General features: G+C 46.6%; 4 protein-coding genes across 6 annotated transcripts; 1 reads left to right on the top strand and 3 right to left on the bottom strand.

The window, feature by feature from the left end:
- Nucleotides 1-1297: 1297 nt before the first annotated feature.
- Nucleotides 1298-5604, bottom strand: polr3f (polymerase (RNA) III (DNA directed) polypeptide F). 2 transcript variants are annotated; one of them, XM_026323895.1, is made up of 9 exons: nt 5424-5604; nt 4664-4781; nt 4462-4529; nt 4192-4259; nt 4001-4113; nt 3734-3877; nt 2876-2983; nt 2044-2235; nt 1298-1970 (listed from the first exon to the last, which is right to left on the bottom strand). In XM_026323895.1, the coding sequence occupies exons 1-9, from the start codon at nt 5483-5485 to the stop codon at nt 1893-1895; spliced, it is 951 nt and encodes a 316-aa protein (XP_026179680.1). In that variant the 5' UTR covers nt 5486-5604; the 3' UTR covers nt 1298-1892. The 2 variants fall into 2 exon arrangements, with proteins under 2 accessions (XP_026179680.1, XP_026179679.1); XM_026323894.1 differs by lacking the exon at nt 5424-5604 and adding an exon at nt 5293-5340.
- Nucleotides 5605-6329: 725 nt separating this feature from the next.
- On the top strand, nt 6330-14624 carry dzank1 (double zinc ribbon and ankyrin repeat domains 1). Of its 2 annotated transcripts, none has more exons than XM_026323899.1 (21): nt 6330-6378; nt 7650-7764; nt 8127-8274; nt 8430-8535; nt 8700-8763; nt 9197-9306; nt 9416-9486; nt 10016-10133; nt 10363-10476; nt 10976-11059; nt 11153-11275; nt 11843-12004; nt 12096-12330; nt 12705-12808; nt 13011-13094; nt 13162-13273; nt 13556-13617; nt 13766-13843; nt 13937-14064; nt 14250-14324; nt 14438-14624. In XM_026323899.1, exons 2-21 carry the CDS (start codon nt 7659-7661, stop codon nt 14598-14600), a joined length of 2247 nt encoding a protein of 748 aa, XP_026179684.1. In that variant the 5' UTR covers nt 6330-6378; nt 7650-7658; the 3' UTR covers nt 14601-14624. The 2 variants fall into 2 exon arrangements, with proteins under 2 accessions (XP_026179684.1, XP_026179685.1); XM_026323900.1 differs by having other exon boundaries at nt 8733-8763.
- A 376-nt stretch (nt 14625-15000) lies between these two features.
- kat14 (lysine acetyltransferase 14) lies at nt 15001-21119 on the bottom strand. The gene is made up of 10 exons (XM_026324025.1): nt 20847-21119; nt 19227-19348; nt 18869-18990; nt 18317-18489; nt 17788-18222; nt 17083-17678; nt 16528-16661; nt 16036-16211; nt 15769-15959; nt 15001-15488 (listed from the first exon to the last, which is right to left on the bottom strand). Exons 1-10 carry the CDS (start codon nt 21103-21105, stop codon nt 15315-15317), a joined length of 2382 nt encoding a protein of 793 aa, XP_026179810.1. The 5' UTR covers nt 21106-21119; the 3' UTR covers nt 15001-15314.
- A 251-nt stretch (nt 21120-21370) lies between these two features.
- On the bottom strand, nt 21371-22833 carry pet117 (PET117 cytochrome c oxidase chaperone). Its single transcript, XM_026324026.1, has 2 exons — nt 22658-22833; nt 21371-21524 (listed from the first exon to the last, which is right to left on the bottom strand). Exons 1-2 carry the CDS (start codon nt 22751-22753, stop codon nt 21372-21374), a joined length of 249 nt encoding a protein of 82 aa, XP_026179811.1. The 5' UTR covers nt 22754-22833; the 3' UTR covers nt 21371.
- Nucleotides 22834-23072: the final 239 nt, after the last annotated feature.

The raw sequence follows: 23072 nt of genomic DNA on the forward strand, positions 1-23072 counted from the left end.
CGCATCCTCACCCTCCTCCCTCCGTCCAGTCTGCATCAGTGCGGGGCCCACCGGGTCTGAGTCTGAGGCCCTGGTTTTGTCTTTGTGCACCGTGTGCTGGTTTTGTGGAAACAACACAAAGTAAACTGGCGTGAGGGTCCCTGCAGGCCGCAGAGTCCGGAACAGACCACATCCAGAGTCTAATCATGTTCCGTTTGTCCTGGAGGGGGCGCTACAGCACATGGTTCATCCTGCCGAGACCAGGACCACACGTCCACCGGCTCACCAGTAACATCAGAGGCAACACCGTTTTCTGTTTCCTGTTTCTTCCTGGTTTAGTTTTTGTTTCCCTGTGGGATCATTTGAGTCATAGATCTTTGAAATTTCTAAAAAACTGATTAGTTATCAATAAATAAATGGGGCTGCCATGTTAATGATGAACACAACATACCCACAATGCATTGCACGTAGGCGTTTACACTGGAAGACGCACAATCATGTGGTGTTCAGGGAACACAAATAAACCAGACTTTGGATTTTACTGATGAAAGTGTCAGCAGGTCTGAGATCAGGTCCATGGACACGTCCTCAGACTGCAGTAGCTTAGATAACCGTCGTTCCAAACAGGGGTCTGATCCGGGGCCCCTGAGTCGTTGGGCCCATTGGGTCAAAGGGCCATCCAGTGATGCGTTCATGATCACCTCCTGTTACTGTAAAACATGGACCAGGTCTTTAATACTGTAAACACCGTGTGACACTGCAGAACTGTTTGTGTTGGAGCCAAAACAGGAAGTGACATCACACATAGGGGCCCGGTTCAGTTTCAGCAGAGTCAGTGCTGATTAATAATTAATGAGCTTAATGGATCTGCAGCCATTAACACTGATCTGCTGTCAGAGGAAAAACTCAATGGTGACTGCAGTTTATTGTGGTCAACATGATGTAAGAGCAGCCAAGGCTCATGGGTACTGTAGTATTTACTGTCACTGCACAGAGAGAAGAGTGTTTGTGAAAGATGAGCAGAAAACAACCTGGATCAATGAGCTGTTACGGGAGGGGGGGGGGGGGGGGGGGGGGACTTCCTGAGGCTCTCTGACTGGTCGATATGAAAACGTTGAGTAAAGTGATCTGTGCTGACCGTCAGCACTGAGCCCATCACGGCCTGATGGAGCCCTAACGAGGCCTGATGGAAACTCGGGTCTGATGAGCGCTGTGATTGGATAAACAGCAGCAGGATGCACATACCTGAGTGCTCTCTGCTTCCAGCTCATGGATCCATCTATAGAACGTTCAAAATAAGACCATAGTTCAGAGGATGCTGCAGGACCCAGGACAAAGGTTTGGTTTTATTTGTTCCCTTTTCTGCTCCCCCCAAATCAACACAGAAACAGAATTCAATATGTACATGAAACTAAGTTCACTCTCCAGAGACATTTAAAAGCAGCCGGTGACCTGTTAAAACCACAGAGGTCAAATTGTGCAGGAATCTATACAAAGTGATAAACTTAGCAAATGTCTATAAATAATCCTTCAGTAACGCCCAAACTCGCTTCACTGAACAACATCTGGGGAAAAAAGGGAAATGAGACTAACAACCAAACTTAGAACAGGAGTAACCGTCCACAGCAGGCAAGAAAAATACTCCATTTACACACAGCTGGACACATCTGGACTAAAGCAGCTGCAGTGTTAGACAGGGACTCAGGTCATCCACCCAAGACCACCCATCACACAGGTAGTGGTGTTCTCCCCTGCCCCACCCAGGAGTCGGTTTCCAGGTGTGGTCACATCCCTGACTCACAAACCAGCTTCCACATTTCACTTTTATTAAACGCTGGGGTGAAAAGGAAAGAGGCGGAGCATGGATCGCTGGAAGTGTAAACGGAGGCTTTCAACACAGAGGCGACCAGCTGTCAGAAGTCCAACCACTCCGACATGTAGATGCAGGTGGACGGAGAGATTTCTCCTCCATCCTGACAGTCATCAAACACCTGCGGACCAAAACTGGGAATAAGTAAAAGCTCAGGTGCAGTCCAGCAGAAACCATGTCAGGACCTGTGTTACCGGGCAGAGTCCGCAGGGCGTCTTCACCAGGCCGGTGGGCTGGATGACAGGGTTCACGCCGCGGTAAAGTTTCATCTGTCCATCCACGCTGCCCACTGTCCCCTCCTTGGCAGCGATGATGGTCATCTCCACCTTCCCGTCATAGATCAGCGTGTTCAGGATGGTCTCAATGTCGTCCATCGACAAATCAACCTGTGGACACATATTTACGTTAAGCTCAAGTCACGCTCAGTATCGCTGGATCCCTGTGATATGTGAAATTTAAAACAGCAGGATTCTGAGTGAAGTTCTGCAGCCTCTGCTTCCTCTAAGTGGATTTATGGAGCTTTATTGTGGAGGGACATCAGAGATAATTAGATCCTCAGGAAGTGGAAGTCACACTGAATCACATCAACATGTTTCATGTGTGTGTTCACTTGTCACTAGTTAGGACTCAGGAGGAAGAGGACCAGTTTTCACTCCATGACTATGTTCACATTACAGCTGAAGTTTCCAAACATCATGTTTTCCCTCAGATCTGATGTTTGTGGCATCGTTCACCAATGATGTTGTTCTTCTGGAGCTGGACACATGTCCCTGACAGACATGGATCAAACTGCAGATCTGATGGAAACGGCAGGACACTCAGGGATGCGGACTCAGACTGAGTAACTTGTGTTTGTCCTTCATTTTGACTAAAACAGTATGAAAACAGCTCCCCAACAAATGTGCAGATTACTAGTTTCTGTTACATTCAAGTCAGATATGAAGGAAGACCTTGTGGATCAGCAGGTGCTTATAGCGGCGTGTCACTGATCGGTGTGTGATGTCATGAGAGGGGCGGGACTATCACCTTGCTGATTCCCAGCTCGCAGATGTACTTCCAGACTTCATGCGAGGTGGCGAAGGAGCTGTTCCTCTGGACCATCGGACTCTGTTTGCTGTCCCTCGCTACTTCAGCCTGAGCACACAGACACAGGCAGAGGGTCATGTGACCAACAACAACCACAACCAAGAAGGAAAGATGTGTCTCTGCTGCCCCCTTCTGGTCCGACCCAGAATCTGAGTCTTTGCAACCAGCTACCAAAACAAACTTCACACATGCATGTTAAACCTGAGACTAGCACCGAAAAACATTTGGTGCTCGCACATGATTATCTTCATAACTTTAATCACCACATGACCTGATCTTCAGGGTTGTGCAGAAGATAAAAAAAAAAAAAAAAAAAAAAAAAAAAAAAAAAAAAATCACTCCAGACTTTCACTTTTATTTTAGTGTGAAGAGTAAAATCATTTTACTTTTATCCTGCTGAGGTTCAGAGAAACGTGTTTTATCCAGGTCTGAATTTCATCAAACTTCAACATGTTCCTCATCACTTTTAACCAGAGCGTCTGGAATATGTTCAGTTTTTTTCTATATCTCCCACTTGTGTATTTCATTATTTATATTGAAATATTTATATTCATTATAAGACTTCACAGGACTAAACTCAGCTCACTAGAAACCACAGTGAGTGAAACGCCCTGATCTCCAGCAGCAGCTGCTGCATATCCTGCAAACACAGGTTCATTCACAAAATGTGTGCTGTCCATGATCAGCTGTGCCCTGTGGTCTCATGGTTTTACAGATTGTAAAAACAACCAATCAGTAACAGGGAATAAATAATAATAAATAACGAGGAAGTAAACATATGGTTACGTTTTTTTGTACCTTGCTTTGCAGGAACTTGAAGCACTGCTGGTTGAGAACCTCAACAAACTCAGACTCAAAGTCCTGGTCACTGTACCAAGCACCCCCAGTCACAGAGCGGTCCGGCTGCAGGTTGTACAGCATGTACACCTTCTTCTTTGACGCCTGCACATCAGAAACACACATCTGTCAGAGAACCTCAGATCTCCAGAGGATCAGAGATGAACAGCTGCCCTGGTTTGAGGGTGCAGCTGGTCCAGAGAGTCCTGGGTGGACTGGTGAACTCACAGCCACAGATTTTACAGCTTTGATTAGTTTCTTGCTCTCCAGGTTCTTCAGGATCTTGTTGATCTCAGTCAGAGGGAGGTTACTCTTGAAGCGGATGTCTCTGCTCCAGATGCCTGCAGAAACCAGAGCCAGGTTAAACCCTGTACCTGAGTCCAAACCTAGGCCAGCAGGTAGCACTGATGGTTTGTTACCTTTGTTTCCTGCGTCCTCGATGATCTGATAAACCAGTTTCTCCTGGTTGTCGGAACCTTTCATCTTACTGAAGAAAAGGAGAAACAAAAACTGTTCAGACACCAGTCCAGACCATCAGGGAGCACACAGGTGACATCACCTTTATGATGGATTAGCTGTCAGGCACACAAACCCACTGTGGAGGTGTCTACCTGTGCCTGCACCTGTGTGTGTATGCCTGTGCAGGTGTGTGTTTACTTGTGTATGTGCCTGTGCAGGTGTGTGTGTACCTGGTGCTCTGAGAGTCCTTCATTCTGTACAGGAGACCTGAACTGTTCCTCAGCAGGTCCAGCTGCCCCTGAAGCAGGTCACATGACACATCAATCACTAATCCATCAGACCGATTAGTCAGTTATCAGAAACATAACCAGCTGATCAGCTGTGAGCGGCCAATAAGGAGAGAGGACTCAGCAGTGACATCGTTAGACTGACCAATGACAGCAGCTTGTTGATGGCCATGGCTCTCTGCTGAGGCTCCAGGTGAGGCAGGTCATTCTGGATCACCTGGTCCGTGATCCCATGAGGAAACTGCTGACACAGCTCTTTGATCCTGCAACACACACACAGACACAGAGAGACACACACATCTGAAGATGAAAAACTTTCTAACATTATATCAACTTAATGAAATAGTGCTATAAAACAATAGATTGATCATTGTCATGTCTTTATCAATAGATCTCATCTGTGTCTTTCATTATAGCTCTGACTGTATCAATAAACAATGAAAATCAAACAGTTTGTTGTGTCCAAAGCCAAAATGTTCAGTGACTCAGCTTTTACTTTGACATTTCTGAGAAACTGCTTCTGCAGATGATAATTAACTGTGATCATGAACAAATCACCAAATAACAATTAATCAAATATCAGGAGGAAGTGTGCTGAGTGTGCAGACCACAAAAATAAAAGCTGGGATGTTAAACATAATATATTTTTAATTCAATTAAACTTTAATTAATTTACTGCCTGTATCTTTCTTGTCGTGTAGCAGACTGACCCAATCTCACTTCAGAATAATCACAAACATTAACGGGGGGAAACAAAAAGCAAACCGAACTTACAGCAACATCGGTACAGTCCAGAAACAGTTGTGTTCTACGCGTGTCCGGTTCTAACTGAGCAAATAAATCTGCCAGAACTTACACGGAGTCCGGTTCACAGAACCATCGGCTGAATCTGCGGTCGGACTCACCTGTTCTCGATCTCGGCGGGGTCTGTAAGGTTCGTCTCCTTCTTCACTTTCACCTCTTCCATGTTGATAATGATATTATTGATAATATTGATAATAATTATCTGTTATCCGGTGTTTCTAAACCCGAGTTAGCCTGTTAGCTTACGTTGTCAGACATGCTAGCTCGGGGCCCTAAATGTGGGCTGGCGCCCGGAAATGTGCCTGTTTACAAACACGAGAGGAGAAAAAAAATAATAAAGGTGCCAGAGATTTTACTTTTGCTGCGGTTTCAGGGGAATTTCTGGAATGACAAGACAGAAAAGTGACAATAAAATACATGAGAAGATAACGGCACAGAAAATCGGATATGTAAAGAAACCTCCAAACAATGGCACAGAACTTAATACAATCTTAACATTTCTGAATTTCTCGGTATCTTGTTTATGTGGATGAAATTTAAACCAACATAATATTTCCAAATGTTCTCTCAACCTCTAACATAAAATCTTGTGGAAAAAAGAAGTGTTGCTTTCTCTGTAAAGATTGCAAAATAAAATGTGTTTCTCTATTTGTTTCATGTGTTCCTTCTACATCCACACCCTAACCAATTCAATTTAAAATAGATTCTACATTTTTATACACATATATTTGACGTCTCGCCAATGTTTAGTGTTCAGTTAATTACAAAAATGTTTTTAATTTATTTGGTGTCAAAAGTCTTTTTCTTCTGTGGCGTCTTTGCTGCTTCTTGTTCAAATAAAGTTATTCAAAATAGAGAAAGAGCGAGCGAGTTTTTATGGACGGTGCAGCCCGGTAAGGTGGGCGGGTAAAGCATCTAAACACAAGCCTCCGTTAGGCCCCGCCCTCCGTTGGCACACGCAACATGTTAAACGAGTGCACGCGCCGTACAGGGGTCGTTGCTATGGTGACGCTTTAGTAACAAATTCTGCTTGGTCTCAGTCGCGTTTTACCGGAGGTAAGGACCCGTTTTTTTATTAAACTATATGTTTATTATCGGTCACAAACTATATGTTTATTATCGATCTCAAACTATATGTTTATTATCGATCTCAAACTATATGTTTATTATCGATCTCAAACTATATGTTTATTACTGGTCCCGCCACTATCGCTGTAACTTTATTTTCCCGGACCAAACTCTGGGTTGTGAGAAAAACCAGCAGAACCAACGTAAAAACGTGCTGTTCGATCGGCAATGGTGTGCGATGACTTTCTATAAATCAACAATAAAATAAGTCTGTAGTCTGTAGTTTAATTCTGAATCTTCAGAATTAAAGCTCACATTTTAATTATGGTTACGTGAGCGCCTTGCAGCTGCTGCACTTTCAAAATAAAAGTTTCAGTTTTATTACACCGTTTCATTACAAAAGCGAATGAACATTAATCTGAGCATAGTTTATGTTTCAGCCACTGGTACACTGCTTTAGGCAGCAGCGCAGTCCTTTTTTACTGTCAGCCATGCTGACAGCCATTTTAAGATTTTCATAATAAAAGAATCAGAATAGATTTTCATTGTACAAATACAGAAATTACAGGTGCTCTGCACAAATGTTGCACAGGTATTAAAAGAAAAAAAGTGAAAACCTTAAACAAGTGTAAGTTTAAAAAGGCAGGTAGTATAACTTAAAGATAAATAACATACATTGAAAAAATATATTTAAGTTGGTACTGGTGACAGTTTAAAGTCTACAGTTATTTGGGAGTTACTGCATCTTTCTATCTATCATCTATAATGAATATTCTCAGGTAAAGTCATTGTAGTTTAAGCTGACAGGATACACCAAAATAAGAGGAGACCACGGGTCTTGGCTACTGGCATTCTGCTTTAGCCACCACCAGAGGCCATTTAAAGTCAGCCAACGTTGTGGCCTCCAAGCAGGACATGTTCAGGCTTCTTGATGACTCCTTGGTGACTGTGAACATCAGGAATCTCATGCAGAGCTCCCTCACTTCACCCTGTCAAACGCCCAGAGGCAGCACCTGGGTTACTCAGAATGGGCTCCAAGCAGCAGCCACACTCGGAATTTCTGCAGCAATGTCATAGTTGCTGACTAAAACTTGTTATATGCTACGTTTACAGCTCTTTATGTTGTTATCAACAATCAAGAGTTTAGTGCATGAGATTTAATTGTAATTTCATTTTTAGAGTGTAGTATTAATACTTTGACTTAAGAAACTGATCTGAGTACTTCTTCGACTCCTGCTGATTGGTTGATTGATTGACAGGTCATCATCATGACAGCAGGCGCAGTGTCAGCACCGCTCATCATTCCCATCATCCTGCAGACACACAGAACCAAGAACCACATTGACACCAACACACCTGTGTCCATCCAGTCAGGTACAACCATTCATCTGCCCGTCCTTCAGCCACTATCATCTTCATCATCATCCATTCTCTCCAGCGACTTCAGTGTCAGGTTTGGAGGGTTCAGACTATCTGTACCTGATCTGAAGGAGACTGAGACAAAGTTGAAGATTATTAAAATGCATTACACACAAGATAATAAACACATTTGTTGTTATCTCATGTAAGTGAAATATTCAGGGGAAGTTGGACATTTCAAACCCAAAATGTTGGACTATTCCATTAAATCCACATGTGCTGTACAGCACTTCCTGTCACACTGATTAGTGGTACAGCTTAGTAGCAGTGACACCTGTGGCAGTAGCTATATTTTACAGGTATATCTTTGTGTACAGACACTCCAGGTGTGCTGATCTTCTACACTCTGGATGGGTCCAAGCCAGCAGCGGTGCAGCGGGGATCATCAGGCAGCAGCAGGAAGTACAGCGAGCCAATCCTGCTGCCTGTTGGTCGAGTGTCCGTCAGAGCGGTGGCCATTTCCAGGTAAGAGCTCACCTGACTCTCACCAACACATCAACAACTTCATAGAACACATCACTGCTTGTGATATTTTTCTTCTTATCTGAGTCCAGCAGTGGTCTTCATTTTTCAGTTCTCTGAAGTTTATCTCTAAACTTTTACTAAAAATCTGTCTGCAGTGACGGCAGAGAGAGCGCCACAGTGACAAAGGTTTTCTCTGTTGAATCTGTGGCTCCAAACGCCAGGGAAGAAAATGAGGAGAACTGCCTGCAGAATGGTGCACAGGTAATCAAACACCCACTAGCTTTACCACATTTCCCATCAGCCCTGCATCTGCCTGCCTCTGCAGTGACTATTCTGTCATTCTTCCACCAGACTTAGCTCTTTTAAAAGGGTTTAAAATACAGTGCGGCCTGTCCACATTCATTGGTGAGCTGTTTTTATTTCAGGATCTGTCTGAAGCAACTTTGTGTTCTCCTCAGATATCTGCTGGTTCTTCACTGAGGCCTCCAGGTCTGTTCTCTCTTTTGAAGTTTCAGTTTCAGTCAGTTCTGGTTTCTCCAGTCACATGTTTCCATTTCCTCAGTATTGTATAGAGATAAATTCATGTGTTTACACTGCCTTATCCTCACTCCATAAAACATAAAGAAAATATTAGCATATTGTAAATGTAGTCATATCCACTGCAGTGTGGATAAAACAAAAAAGATATATAGTCTAAATACTGGAAATGGAGCATTGCTTATCAAGTGCAGCTAAAAACCAACTAGCATAACCAATGCATCCATTTCATGCTACCTGAAGACATCACAAAATGAAGAAACACATGTATATAAAACTCTATCATCTGCGTAAAAATGGACATTGAAGAACTGGTGAAAAAGGAATGGTTTTCATGTGTAATGTGCAGAGGAAGACTAGTGCTTCTGTTTGTGTGTGTCTTCAGAGCTGAGGATGTTGGGAAACAGCAGTCCTCAGTCAGGCCCTCGTTTTCTGAACAGTCGACTAGGCTTTGCAGCCACAGCGTCTGGATCTTTCCAAAGTTCCCAGTTGGCGGTAAGCAGACCAAACTACACTAACTCATTCAAGCAACCATCAAGCTGTGCTGGGGTACTGTACTGAAAAACATCTGGTCACTTATTTTGTGGTGTTTCTTGCCTGTCAGAGTCCAGATGTGCTGAAGCAGCTGAGTAGCACGCAGATGTCCCGAATCCAACGAGAGACCGACTTTCTGCGGTGAGAGATTCTAACATGTTAGCAGATATTAGTTTCTGTTTCTACCAGAAGATTATTCCTGAATATTTTTGGACCCTCTCGTGCTTCCTGCCATATTGAAACTTCTACATAAACGATATGTGGAAATCTTAATATCTCAGTTATACCTTCTTCTCTGCATGGTGAGGAGCCAACTGTCGGTGAACTGAAGCTCTATTGTCCAGAATGAAGGTCCTCGCTGATTATTACAAAACATAATCAATGCTTACACTGAAGTGCTCACATGTTTTACATTAGGATAAAAGCTTTAAGATGAATCATCTCATTTTCAAATAGGTACTGAAACTTTCCTCACACATGGACAGAGCTGTCCACATACTTTTGGCTGTTTAGGAGGATGAAATAACCTGAAGCAACAGCTTCTTCAAAAACTCAAGATGTAGACAATGAAAATGAACAAATGATGAAAATGAACAAATCTACTGCAGATAAACTTTAAATAAACACCATAACAACACACACCTGTCTGTGTCTGTATCTGTCTGCCCAGGTGTGTTCAGTGTTTGAGTTTTCGTCCTTCAGATCCATTCGCTCGGTTCTGTGCCCACTGTGGGGCTGTGGTTCCTCCGTTACCGGAACAGAGACTGCCCCCTGCTGAGGGAGGACAGGTGCTGCACAAACACCTGAACATGCACACACCTGAGCATATATGCATCTGAGCATAGACCTGGACATCCTGCAGAGTTCGCACCAAACATGAACATTTTCTTTGACAATTTCCTGTTTGAACTCGTTAAAGTTCTGACTTAGTTAGTTTTCCTCAGGATCATATGTGATGTGTGTGTAGTTCACTGTACTTAGTGTGTACAACACTTCATGTGTGTGTTTTGTTGTCAGACACTTTGCTGTGTGTTCTGTAAAACTGTGGTTCCTGTCAACACTCATACCTGTTTGACCTGTGAAGCCCCGATCCCTCAGCAGCTACAACCACAGGCCACACTCGCACTGCAGGTACCTGTGCACAGGGTACACACAACCACACACAGATACACACAGGGTACACACAACCACACACAGATACACACAGGGTACACACAACCACACACAGATACACACAGGGTACACACAACCACACACAGATACACACAGGGTACACACAACCACACACAGATACACACAGGGTACACACAACCACACACAGATACACACAGGGTACACACAACCACACACAGATACACACAGGGTACACACAACCACACACAGATACACACAGGGTACACACAACCACACACAGATACACACAGGGTACACACAAATACACACAGGGTACACAGAGATACACACAGGGTACATACAAGGTACATAAAAATACACACAGGGTACACAAATATACATAGGGTACACACAACTACACACAGGGTACAGACAAGTACACACAAATACTCTGGAACCATTGACCAATGAATCAACACGTCAGCAGTAACAGTTTCCTGTGTGTGTGTTTGTTTAGAGTCATGTGGTGTGTGTTTGCTGTGGAAGTGGGAATCCAGGTCACATCTCCAGCTGTCTGACCTGCGAGAGCCACCTGCGGCCGGTAACACCTGCAGACACAGTTACACTGAGGTTTACCTGACTCACCTGCAGAAATTTACTGTCCACTGTACTGTCGCATTGTGTTATGCTACAGGCAGCAAGTGTTGGTCACAGCGCCCCCTCTGTCCCATCAGCACACAGCAGGATGTTGTCCTGCTCCAGATGTAAACGTATTAACCGCAGTGATGCCAGATACTGCGACTGGTGCGGCTCCAAGGTACACACAACTGGAAACACCTGCTCTCACAGGTGTCATACATCACACACCTGCACAGCTGACCAGTGACTCTGTGTCTGGGTAAAGTGGAGCCGTTTCTCCCTAGACTGTCAAAACAAGACAAAATCCCCAAAATGCAGCTGTTGAAAATGTCTGAATTACATGTTTTTCTATCTTCTCATCAATGTCAGACTTTTCTGTAGCAGCTCTCATCAGTCCTGAGCTTCAGTGGTAGGGGGAAGAATATAACACGTTTTAACAGTCAGAAATCTAATCTCTAACATAATGGGTTGGTACCAAAGGTACAGCTAGCCTCCGAGCTAATGTTACATTACACCACAAAGCCTCATTGGAAATGGATTTCTGACACTCAGCAGCTTCACGTCTGTGTTTCCTGTGGCTGAAAACAAACCAGCAACTTTAGTGACTTGTGGTATTTGTTCTACTTTATTTCTAAGGTTATTGTGGGCTAAGCTGCCAGTTTCCTGCTGCTTCCAGTATTTGTGCTAAGCTCGTGTGTAGAGTGAAGCATTGTGGGATATATAACAACGTGATATGTGTTCTTAGCCCGGTCACACAGCTAGCAGTGTGATCTGTAGGCGATGTGGAGCGAGTGGACACCCATACGCCTTCTACTGTGCAGCCTGTGGTGTTTACCTGGAGGCCCCTGCCCCGCCCACATCCCATGGTGACATCACACAACCTGTCAGGGGCACCGGTCCCAAACGGGTACGCTGCACCACTGACATTATGCCATTCACACACTCCACGACACAGAATGTGACACACGAAACAGGATGTCCTCTACCTGTGTGAGCAGGCTTCAGCCTCGACTTCCCATGGTGCCACTTGGCAGGTTACGCCTTCATCTGGCCCCGCTTCCAAACCAAAGCCAGCCCCTCCCACTGTGGATCAGTGTACACAAACTGTAGGACTCTATTACCCATCAGCCACTGAGCTCCACAAGAAAGAGCAGCAGAGGGTGCTCCAACTCAGCAAACAGCAGGCGGGCAGAGACCGGCAACCACTGCTGACCGCCATCAGCCCCGGGAAAGGTAAAGTACAACTGATACTACTATCACTACTATACCTACTGCTGCTCAGCCCCATAAAGTACTACTGATACTAGTACTACTTCTGTTACTTCTTTTATACCTACTGCTGAGCACCATTATCTCATTGGTGTTCGGGCTTCATGTTCCAGGGTCGGTGTTGGGGGTTATTGTTCCGGGGTCGGTGTTGGGGGTTATTGTTCCGGGGTCGGTGTTGGGGGTTATTGTTCCGGGGTCGGTGTTGGGGGTTATTGTTCCGGGGTCGGTGTTGGGGGTTATTGTTCCGGGGTCGGTGTTGGGGGTTATTGTTCCGGGGTCGGTGTTGGGGGTTATTGTTCGGTGTGGGATGGGGTCTGATGACCTGTTGGTGTCGTCAGGTTACTGGAGGAAGCAGCTGGATCATGTGTGTGCTCACCTGAGAAGTTATGCTCAGAACAACACCCCGTTCAGGACTCTGCTGGGAGAACCTCGTCTTGGCCGGGTACGCCACACTCACCTGCACCTCAGCTTGAACAACAGTGACATGTGTGAGACAAATTAGGTTACTACATGAATAAATGAAACTGGAGCAGGTTCTGATACGTTTCAGTTCAGACTGAGTGGAACACCTCCAGGCTCTTGGGCACAAGAATCACCTAGTGCAAGTGTGTTTCACTTCCTGTGACATGTGGTGTTTCCTTCAGATGGTTTCTGCTGTGATTCAGGAAGATCAGTATGAAGTCAGCATGACCATCAGCTTTGTCTCGGCCGGACGGGAAGAAAAACAGGTCAGTTTAAAACATGTCACCTGGTGAGACTGTTTCAGTCAAAGTCTGACAGCGTGTCTGGTCTCAGGTGGGTCCTGACGGTGGCACTGTAGATCCAGCAGGTGGCGGTATTGCCCAGGCCGGTGGGACTGAGGCTCTGAGCAGCGTGACGGAGAGATCTGCCAACAGCAGCACTCTCAGTAAGAACGTTCTTATGTGTCCATATATGCAGACACCCCATAGCCAGATTATTAGGAACACCTGGGTAGTTAAATGTGCGGACACACATAATGACCATTGTGTTGATGACGTGATCACTGATTGGAGTCTGGTCGTTTGGTGTCGACAGAGCAGTCGGTCTTCAGACCCAATCACTGTCAGTTGTTTTCAGAACGGCTGGGGGCTGCACTTTGTGGGTTAGCAAGTTGCCAACATCTTTGCTGCATGGTCTCAGTCAGTGGTTTTCTTTGTGTGTCTGACAGAAAATGACCAATCCTCGGGTCTGATGAAACCCCCCAAACCAAACCTGACACCAAAACCTCCGGTAAGAAGCTCCAGCTGACAGACTTTATCTGCGGAGCTGGCAACACATGAATTTTTACACATGGAAACTGGCAGATTATAAAAAATAAAGAGTTGAACTAGAGTTCTACTGCCGTCTCACTTCCTGCTGTTGGTTCTCCTGGTTTCAGGGGAAGGACGCCCAGCTGCTGAAGGAGCTGGGTCCAGGTCATGGTCAGGTCAGTGCCATCCAGCAGCTCCTGGATCAGGTACGGGCCTCAGCAGCCAATCAGCAAACCACCTATGGATCACTTAACGTTGTCTACACTGACCTGTCTGATTGGGTGTTTGTTGACCGCCAGGGGGCTGACCCATCCTGCTGCAGCAGCAATGGCCTACACGCCCTGGCGGTTGCTGTGGTGAGCGGTCACCATGACGTCCTTCCTGTTTTGGTGCAGAGAGGAGCCGACATCGACCAGCAGTCCGGACAGTAAGTCAGACAACAGATGAAGAGCGGTCTCTATGGTTGAGTCCCCCCAGCCCCACTGTTTTAACAATGAAGTGTGGATGGAGGAGGTTTAGATGCTGTTAAAAGATCCGACTTGGTTTAAACATCCTGATGTTTGAGTGGATCCACGTTGAACGTGACATGACGAAACTCCTCGTCTTCCTCAGGATGAAGAACACAGCTCTGCATGAGGCTGCAGCTCTGGGTCCTGATGGTCTGCGGTGTGCTCAGGTCCTTCTCAGGTAGAATACACCTGTCTGCACAGAAAGACATATGCATATGCTTTTATGTGTAGCTGCCCCTCCCACCTCCTATGATGTCACAGTGACATCATCAAATCTCTTCCTGGTTTCAGCTGTAAGGCCAGCGTGAGGCGGAGAAATGCCGCCGGTCAGACGGCGTACGACGTCGCGGTGAACTCGGGCTGTAACGACATGGTGTCTCTGCTGGCTGCACAGACTGGGCTGCACTTACTGGGCAAACTGGGAAAACCCAAACTGAACCTGGATGTTTTTTGACAGGCAAACAGTCATTGGCTTTATCTGAAGGTTTGGTAACTCAATATTTACTAAATGCTTATTGTTACTGAATAAAAATGAGTAAATATTAAAACAAAAGTCTTTTCATTATTTACTTTTTGCTGAATGTGAGAGAAATAGTTTGTGTCCAGCTCAACTCAAGGTCAGTACAAGCTTTCAGCAACTCATAGTATCTCATGGTATGTGAGCAGCGACGAGGAGGCTGGACCTTCCTCACGTGGAACTATAGAAACGTCCGACTGCGTAATGTTCTGAACATGGGTTTCACGTTAATCAGCTCCTCTTCCTCTGGACATTTCTCCCAGCACCACCTGCTGGACAAGCTGCTGAATGAATGAATGGATGCATCATGTGTTTCATATCTGAAAATACAGGAGAGAAACCTTCACTTGTGACTTTAATGGTCCATTGCAGAAAACCAGAACATATGGGAAACTGACATACAGAGGCAGAACTGAACTACTGATGGATAAAACTAGATCGTTCAGGGCTTCTTGATTGTGAATCTCTTCAGTCTCATGATTTCACTAAACCAATATGAATCTGTCAGTTCTGTCCAGTCTGAATTAATGAACTAAAAGGCTCTTGGTTGAAACACCCGAGCGGAGAACCGGTCCAGGTGTTCTGCAGCAGGCCAGCTCATTGGCTGACGCCTGACGGGTTGTTCTGTTCAGCTGAAACCAAAGGTGGTGCTCAGCGTCTCAGTCGCAAAAAGAAGGCATGGCGGCACTCGGTGCTGTCCACAGGATAGTATTTATCATAAAAGTCCAGGATGTACTCCTCCGCTTTGAATCCAAACTTCTGGTACAGCAGCATGGCCGGATTACTGGCCGACACGTGCAGCGTCACGTCCTTTCCCATGCACGTCTGAAAAACAAAGACACAAAGGTGGGACCAGACACAGCAGAAGACCAGCACATTCAGCTGCTAAAGTTTGCTGTTGTACAGCTAGCACAGCATCTCAGCCTGTCTCTGTTCGGTCCACACAGAACTGCAGGAATGTGACACTAAAACGCATTTAACCGAAGACAAACAGAACATACTGAAAGTTAAATGTTAGTCACAAACAGCAGCACTGACTGCTGGCCGCTTCCAAGCCCCTGTGACCTCTGACACCACTGACAGACCACCTGACCTGCAGTCTCACCTGGATGAGATGGTAGATCATGAAGGTACCGATGCCAGCCCTCCTCCACTCAGGATGGACCAGCAAGAAGGAGATGTAGGCCTCATTGTACTTCACGTCCGGCACCATGAAACCAAAGCCAATTACGACTTTCTTATAAAGGACTACGACACTGAAGTCTGGGTACTGCAGACACTCTGACAGGTCCACGCCTGGAGGGAACGAAACAGGTGGTAAGTTTGCATGTTAGAATGGTTTTAGGTACTAAAAGTATGCGTCAGTTGCTACCTGGCCAGAAGCTGTCGTGACACATGGCGTTGACAGAGGGGATGTGGTTCGGGCGGACGTAGCAGTAGTCGATCGGGGCGTCGGGCTCAGGGACCCAGTCGGGATCTTTTCTGTGAGGGTACGCTCTGATCTCTGCGAGCAACCTCAGCTTCACTGGACGACTCTCATAGTCCCTCCTGAAGAGCAATAACAAGGAAGTGCTGCTGTTGTGGAATTTACTGGCTCTAATACTATCATTAGTACCACCGCTACCACTACCACTACCACTACTACTACTACTGAGGTGGCCTTAGGTAGAAAAGGTCCCTGAACCTTACATTACCTGACCGCAGATTTCAGGACATACTGTCTTGTTATGTAAATAGGTTTCTAGACTCTCCACCTGACAGAAGGTTCAGGCTGCGTCTACGTGATGGAAGTTTTCAGGGCTCTGTCCACCCGGCACTAGTTAATTTAACTCTTTAAGTGACAGAGGTTCCAGGAAACTCTTACCTGATGTACGGTTTCAAGATGCGAGATGTATACGGACTCTTGATGCTCTGGTCCAAACTGCCTTCTGCTCCCATCAGACGATGCCAGAAGGAGACCGAATGCTGCTGGACGCCCCTCCTGCCTGAAAGGTTCGTCTGCAGACAAACACATTTGGGTAGGGTCTACGTCAGTCCGTCAAATCAGACCCACTGTAGGTTACAATCGAGAGGCTGAAACCAGATATCAGATCTTTACCAGAGAAAGTTAAACTTCAGTAGGAGCGTTGTTGGCTGAGGCCAGAAGGATGCTCAGACCAACACAAAGTGTCAAATTAAAAAATAGAGTATTTAGTCTTCAGCTCAATTATGGAGACTTCATAGATTCAGAGGTAAGAAGTATTTGAAAAATCATAAAAGTGTTACACACACCAACACACCAACTACCATCATGCATCACTGCAGGACCAACGTTAGTACTGCTGCAACAGAATGCAGGGACCTGTCCCTCCAGGGTAAGGACTTGGGGCATATCAGACAGACTGTAACTCAAAGAGACCAGCATCAGTGCTGACGGTACCTGGAAGCGATCAAGAATTCGCAGCTCCTGGCTGTTGGTGCAGTATTTCCCCATGATTCCCCCTCCCAACAGTGTTCCCACTTCCTGGGCGCCATAGATGGCTCCCACTAGACTGAGGGTGGCACTGACTGCCTGGTCAATGTCCAGCAGGGGGAGTCCCCTCTGTCTCTTCGCCTGGCGCACCAGAAGCTTCCTGTGGAGACGTTTGGCCTGAGGAGTGACAGCTAAGGCCAACGGGCAGGCATCAAGCCGCCGCAGCAACATCCTCTCCTCGTACAGACTGAGGGGGGCGTAGCGAGGACTCTGAGAGACTCCTCCACCTCTGTCTGCTTTCTCGGGATGAGTTATCCTCTTCCGCTCAGGCCCTCCAGCACCAACACAACCCCCAGCAGAGACAGACGCACTGTCACTCTGACCCACTGGCTCTTCAAAGTCATCCTCACGCTCGTGGCCTTCGCCGTCCTCGCTCTCGGCTTCACGTTTAATGTGAGGCGGTACTGGACGGAGCTTCTTGCGGGCGACGAGGATGGCACTGGAAGGAGGGATGTACTCCATCCCTGGATCAATCATCCCCTCTGTCTCCAGCTCCTCATCGTCTGGAGGTTCAGGTACAACAGTGGACACACAGTCAGTGTTTGCTAAAAACACAAGCACTCACCTCACTTCTCTATTAAAAACACCTGGATGAGCTGGACATTAACTCACCGTGGAACAGTGCCTGTGGAGGCATGGCGTCAGGGATCAGGTCTGCCTCTGACAGCAGGCTGGGTGTTGCTGAATGAGACGCCGGTGTCCCCGGGGCGGAGAAGTCAGGAGAAGGTGATGGTGATGGACTTGTGAGCGGCGTTCGGTCTGAAGAACTGAGGGAGGAGAAATCAATGACCTCACCTTTCTCTAGGACTAGATCAGGCCGGCGTGCGGTGCTCCCGCCACGGCTTCCACCCAGTTTGACGGGTGTGGAGGAGGTGCTGCGGTCCGTGTAACCTCCCACCGCCTCTTTCTGAGCCCGGCGGATGTCTTTGGCCTCCTGTGTGCGACAACGCTTCTCCTTCAGCTGCATGGCGTTCTCTACGGGGTTTCTGGCTCCTCGTTTCCTCAGGCCCTCCACAGTGATGATCGGGTCCATGGCGGGTCTAGACGCTGCAGGGAAACAACAGTTCAGTATAATTTACCTGTAGGAGTTACCTGAAACCTTTGAGAAGAGACGTCCAGGATGAAGGTGGGCGGATGTCACCTTTGGTCCGAGTGGTGGATTTATCCACCTCTGGTCTCAGGGTCGGAGGTCTGTTCTGGACCAGCTTCCACCAGCCTGGCTCACCAAACTCCTGCGCTCCAGAACGGAAGAAAGTGGGACTTCCGACTGACAGACAACCGGCCACTGTGCTCCACCACGTCGACGTCTTCTTCCTACAGAGTTGGACATTCACAGGTCAAACTGAGGAAACTTGTCATGAGCAGGGTTTCTGCAGGTTCCAAGTTAAAGAGTCTGTAAGACCAAAACATGACTGAAGTTAACCAGACGTTATAATCAAAATCATATTTATGACATTTGATCCTTTTTTAAGAACCTGCAGAAACCTTGAGCGAGGAATAGGAGGCGCCAGAGAAGGAAAGAATTCTGTCAAAGGTAAAAATATGAATTACTGTTATCACATTTGATGTTTTGAATTATCTTTAAGCAAAGCTGCCCATCAATCAAACATTAGCTGACAGAGCTGAACAAACAGCCAGTAGAGACAATAAAAACAGGATGAATGATAATAATGTATAAATAAATGTCAGTGACCTGGTTCCCAGCAGAAAGTTCCAGTGTCGGCCAATAAAAGCACAGATGTCCTCCTTCCACCTGAAGTAACCCTGTCGCCCCGTCCCCTCCAGAGACAGATTGTACATGGCCAACATCACCACCTGGCACACAAAAGGCTTTTTTAAAACCACAACAGCAACTCGAGATGTGTTCTGCTGTTTTTCTGTCCTTATGCAGGAAACGTCTAAAGCCCGTCTTCCTCCATCGTCCACCCGCCATATTTAGGAAAGACTGCGTGTGAAATCAAACACTTGGTGCTGAATGTGATCAGTGTCCTGATGAACACCGTTATTCTACAGTAACACTCCAGAAGACTGGCCCTGCAGCAGCGGTGTACCTGCTGCCAGGTAAGCCTCATCCTTTCAAAGCTCTCCTTGCCGTCCTCGGAGCAATCGGCGCAGATGAATTTGAAGAAGTTGTCTCCTTTCAGGTAGCTGGGCTGCTCACCGCGGAGCTGAGCTGAACACAAACACAGAACCAGAGATTAAACTGCCTTCAAATGACTATTTACTTTGATGCAATCGATGAACCGATATGACTGGATTTCACAGCTACAGTTCACACTTACAACAGAAACTTGGTAAAAAAAACAAACAATTCAACGAGCCAAAGCATCTCAGAGGTTTGGTTCGTCTCTGCAGTCCGAGCTCGAACATCAACAAAAACAAACAGTGTGCTGATCCTGGTCTGGCTCCTGTGGAGTGACGCCATTAACATCCTCTCTTCAGATTTACATTCTGAATCATCATCATCTACTCTAACACAGACCACTTCCAGCTGTGACCGTACATTATATAACATCTGTCTGGAAGATAATTCCTGTGCACTGGTCTCAGTAAATGGACTGACAGTCAGATAATCAGTCAACATTATGAATCAGTGAATGAATGTGTGGGGGTGACTACGTTTTTTAGGCACTGTACATGTCTGAGCACGCTCTGTGCAGTGTGTGTGTGTGTGTGTGTGTGTACATGTCTGAGCACGCTCTGTGCAGTGTGTGTGTGTGTGTGTGTGTGTGTACATGTCTGAGCACGCTCTGTGCAGTGTGTGTGTGTGTGTGTGTGTACATGTCTGAGCACGCTCTGTGCAGTGTGTGTGTGTGTGTGTACATGTCTGAGCACGCTCTGTGCAGTGTGTGTGTGTGTACATGTCTGAGCACGCTCTGTGCAGTGTGTGTGTGTGTACATGTCTGAGCACGCTCTGTGCAGTGTGTGTGTGTGTACATGTCTGAGCACGCTCTGTGCAGTGTGTGTGTGTGTGTGTGTGTGTACATGTCTGAGCACGCTCTGTGCAGTGTGTGTGTACATGTCTGAGCACGCTCTGTGCAGTGTGTGTGTGTGTGTGTGTGTACATGTCTGAGCACGCTCTGTGCAGTGTGTGTGTACATGTCTGAGCACGCTCTGTGCAGTGTGTGTGTACATGTCTGAGCACGCTCTGTGCAGTGTGTGTGTGTGTGTGTGATCATATCTGAGCACGCTCTGTGCAGTGTGTGTGTGTGTGTGTACATGTCTGAGCACGCTCTGTGCAGTGTGTGTGTGTGTGTACATGTCTGAGCACGCTCTGTGCAGTGTGTGTGTGTGTGTACATGTCTGAGCACGCTCTGTGCAGTGTGTGTGTGCGTGTACATGTCTGAGCACGCTCTGTGCAGTGTGTGTGTGCGTGTACATGTCTGAGCACGCCACGCTCTGTGCAGTGTGTGTGTGTGTGTGTGTGATCATATCTGAGCACGCTCTGTGCAGTGTGTGTGTGTGTGTACATGTCTGAGCACGCTCTGTGCAGTGTGTGTGTGTGTACATGTCTGAGCACGCCATGCTCTGTGCAGTGTGTGTGTGTGTGTGTGTGTGTGTGTACATGTCTGAGCACGCCACGCTCTGTGCAGTGTGTGTGTGTGTGTGTGTATATGTGTTGACTGCACATTCTGACTGAAGAAATGCAGCGCTCTGATTGGCTGTCTCACCTGCAGGTATCCACTTGTGGCAGCGGTCGCAGTAGAAGGACATGTCCTCGCAGCCCCAGCCTCCGTCAGCCTCCTCGCCCACATCGCTTGTCAAAGAGTCCCCACTCTGGTCATGTGACAGATCCACCGACCCCTGGTCCTCCGACTCCACGATCAGCAGAGTCTCTCCCTCCACCTCCCCCTCCTCCAGCCCCTCTGAGGCTGACGTACAGGCCGCCTCATCCTCGCCCCCGCCCAGCTGCTCACTGCTGCTGTCCATCCCTGAGCCTCAGGGACACTGACACACCTGAACAGGTAAATATACGATCAGACAAGAATGACAGAATAGCACAACTGTACAAGTAACACATGCTCAGGGTACAGGAACAAACCTGTACATGTAGCACGATAACGTACCTGCACAGTAACACACCTGTACACAGAAGTACTAGATCAATAAGGAATGTAACAGTAACACACCATAAATGTCCCTGTTCTTGTGGGTGGAGCTCTGTGTGTGTACAGGTGTATCAGGGTATACCTGTCTCAGGGGTGGTCCTGTTGGTGGAGCTCTGCCTCTCTGTGTTGTCTCTCCTCCTCCAGCTGTCTGGTCAGAGTCCTCTGCTCCTCCAGGATCCTCAGATTCTTCTTCTTCCTCTCCAACCGCTCCAGATCCCGGACTACACCCTCGCGAAGGCGCTGGAAAAAAACCACAAAGACGACATGAGTCAGAATTTGGAGCCATGCTAACAGTGGTGCTAAATGCTAACAACATGCTAACCTGTGCTAAGATGCTGATGATTTTATCGTGTTCAGTTTAGTGTATCAGCGTGCTAACATCAGCTACTGCTGGTTTATTCATCGGAACATCCTGTTTAAGGAGGGACAGGCAGCCTCATTGGTGCGAATAACCAGGGATTCACTCAAGGCATCATGGGAATCCCAACACACTAAACTTTACTGAAAAATGTTGATCAGATGAAAAGGATGTGGTGATGGGAGTGTTCAGCGCAGTAAAGTCAGCACAGGACACTTCCCTTCAGTACGCTGGTCTTCAAAATAAAGTTCCAACTCACAGTGACAGGACTTTGTGTGACACTTTGTTGTGAAGTGTAGCTGCAGCTGTTTTCTTCAATCCAGAAGAAAACATTCATGTCTAGGCTGAGTCTGCCAATGTATTTTAGCTCTCATAAGGTTTGACCTCCACATTGATGCACACTGCTTCAAGCAGGGAGGACATATTCTTTGACTCCCTTGTCCTGTCAAAGTAAAAAGTTACTGCTCCCCACCCTGGGATTAATAAAAAATGCATTAACTAAACTTCACATCTCATCTTAGTTAAACTTTCCAAACCTTGAGCTGAGAGCTGTTATTCACCTGTCATGCAATAAATACACGTGTGCAACTTTGCATTGTTTAATCTATAAAACACCAAAACAGAAAATATTTTCTGCCAGCCCTCGATGAGATTATGTCACCGTGTAGTCTAATGAGTTACAGCTGGTTTGTGGTCCCTTTCAAAACAAGTTACTGTTGTAGAACCTCAGTCAGAACTTGTATTTTGAAAAACCCTCACCGGATGTTGGCTGTGGTCTTTGTTTTTGGTTATGCCGCTAATCCTAGTCCGTGTCAAACGTCAGATGTTCAAAACGTGGAGTTTGTCCGGTAAACACCGAACAGTTTTAGCTTTGATGACAGATCGATTATTTTTCTCTGACCTATAATCGATTATCTCTCTATGACCTGCCCGCTCCGTTAGCCCCTTGCTAACTCTTAGCGTAGTCGAGTGTCGGCTCTGAACCCAGAGACCGGCCCGGCTCGGCCCGCTTTACCTGTCGGTCCCAGGCTTGTTTGAGGTGAACGGCAGCCACGGTGCTCAGAGTCAGAACCACAGAAACTCCCAGAACCACTTTAGAAGCTGCAGACATAACGCTAACTTTAGCGTCACCTTAGCCAGCGGTGGCTAACTGGCGTTATTAGCTCGCGCTGCTTCTTCTTCTCGCGAGAATTCAGGCAGAAAGCGCGTGATGAGCGCCCCCTCTGGCTGTTTTTATTACATTATAAAAACAGACTGATGGAACAATAGGAGGTTTTATTATGTAGTTTCTGTTTAAAGTCTGTCTTCGAATTGATCACGTTTATATTGTAACATCTGGAAAAGCCACTTCAGAAGAAAACATCTGGCCTCTCATCACTGATGTCCAGTCAGATGATTGGAGCTAACACACCTGAACATAATTTCATGTG

Source organism: Mastacembelus armatus, unplaced genomic scaffold, assembly GCF_900324485.2.
Source record: "Mastacembelus armatus unplaced genomic scaffold, fMasArm1.2, whole genome shotgun sequence".
Lineage (NCBI taxonomy): Eukaryota > Metazoa > Chordata > Actinopteri > Synbranchiformes > Mastacembelidae > Mastacembelus > Mastacembelus armatus.

Coding starts and splice junctions, on each gene's coding strand:
- polr3f (XM_026323895.1), bottom strand. CDS start 5,485: ATGGAAGAGGTGAAAGTGAAGAAGGAGACGAACCTTACAGACCCCGCC. Junction 4,114..4,191: donor CGAGGACGCAGGAAACAAAG/GTAACAAACCAT, acceptor TGGTTTCTGCAG/GCATCTGGAGCAGAGACATC. Junction 2,236..2,875: donor GCGAGCTGGGAATCAGCAAG/GTGATAGTCCCG, acceptor ATGTGTCCACAG/GTTGATTTGTCGATGGACGA.
- dzank1 (XM_026323899.1), top strand. CDS start 7,659: ATGACAGCAGGCGCAGTGTCAGCACCGCTCATCATTCCCATCATCCTG. Junction 11,276..11,842: donor GCGACTGGTGCGGCTCCAAG/GTACACACAACT, acceptor ATGTGTTCTTAG/CCCGGTCACACAGCTAGCAG. Junction 12,809..13,010: donor GAGAACCTCGTCTTGGCCGG/GTACGCCACACT, acceptor TGTTTCCTTCAG/ATGGTTTCTGCTGTGATTCA.
- kat14 (XM_026324025.1), bottom strand. CDS start 21,105: ATGGACAGCAGCAGTGAGCAGCTGGGCGGGGGCGAGGATGAGGCGGCC. Junction 18,223..18,316: donor ATCCACCACTCGGACCAAAG/GTGACATCCGCC, acceptor GTTTCCCTGCAG/CGTCTAGACCCGCCATGGAC. Junction 15,489..15,768: donor TGATCTACCATCTCATCCAG/GTGAGACTGCAG, acceptor TTTGTTTTTCAG/ACGTGCATGGGAAAGGACGT.
- pet117 (XM_026324026.1), bottom strand. CDS start 22,753: ATGTCTGCAGCTTCTAAAGTGGTTCTGGGAGTTTCTGTGGTTCTGACT. Junction 21,525..22,657: donor AACAAGCCTGGGACCGACAG/GTAAAGCGGGCC, acceptor GTTTTTTTCCAG/CGCCTTCGCGAGGGTGTAGT.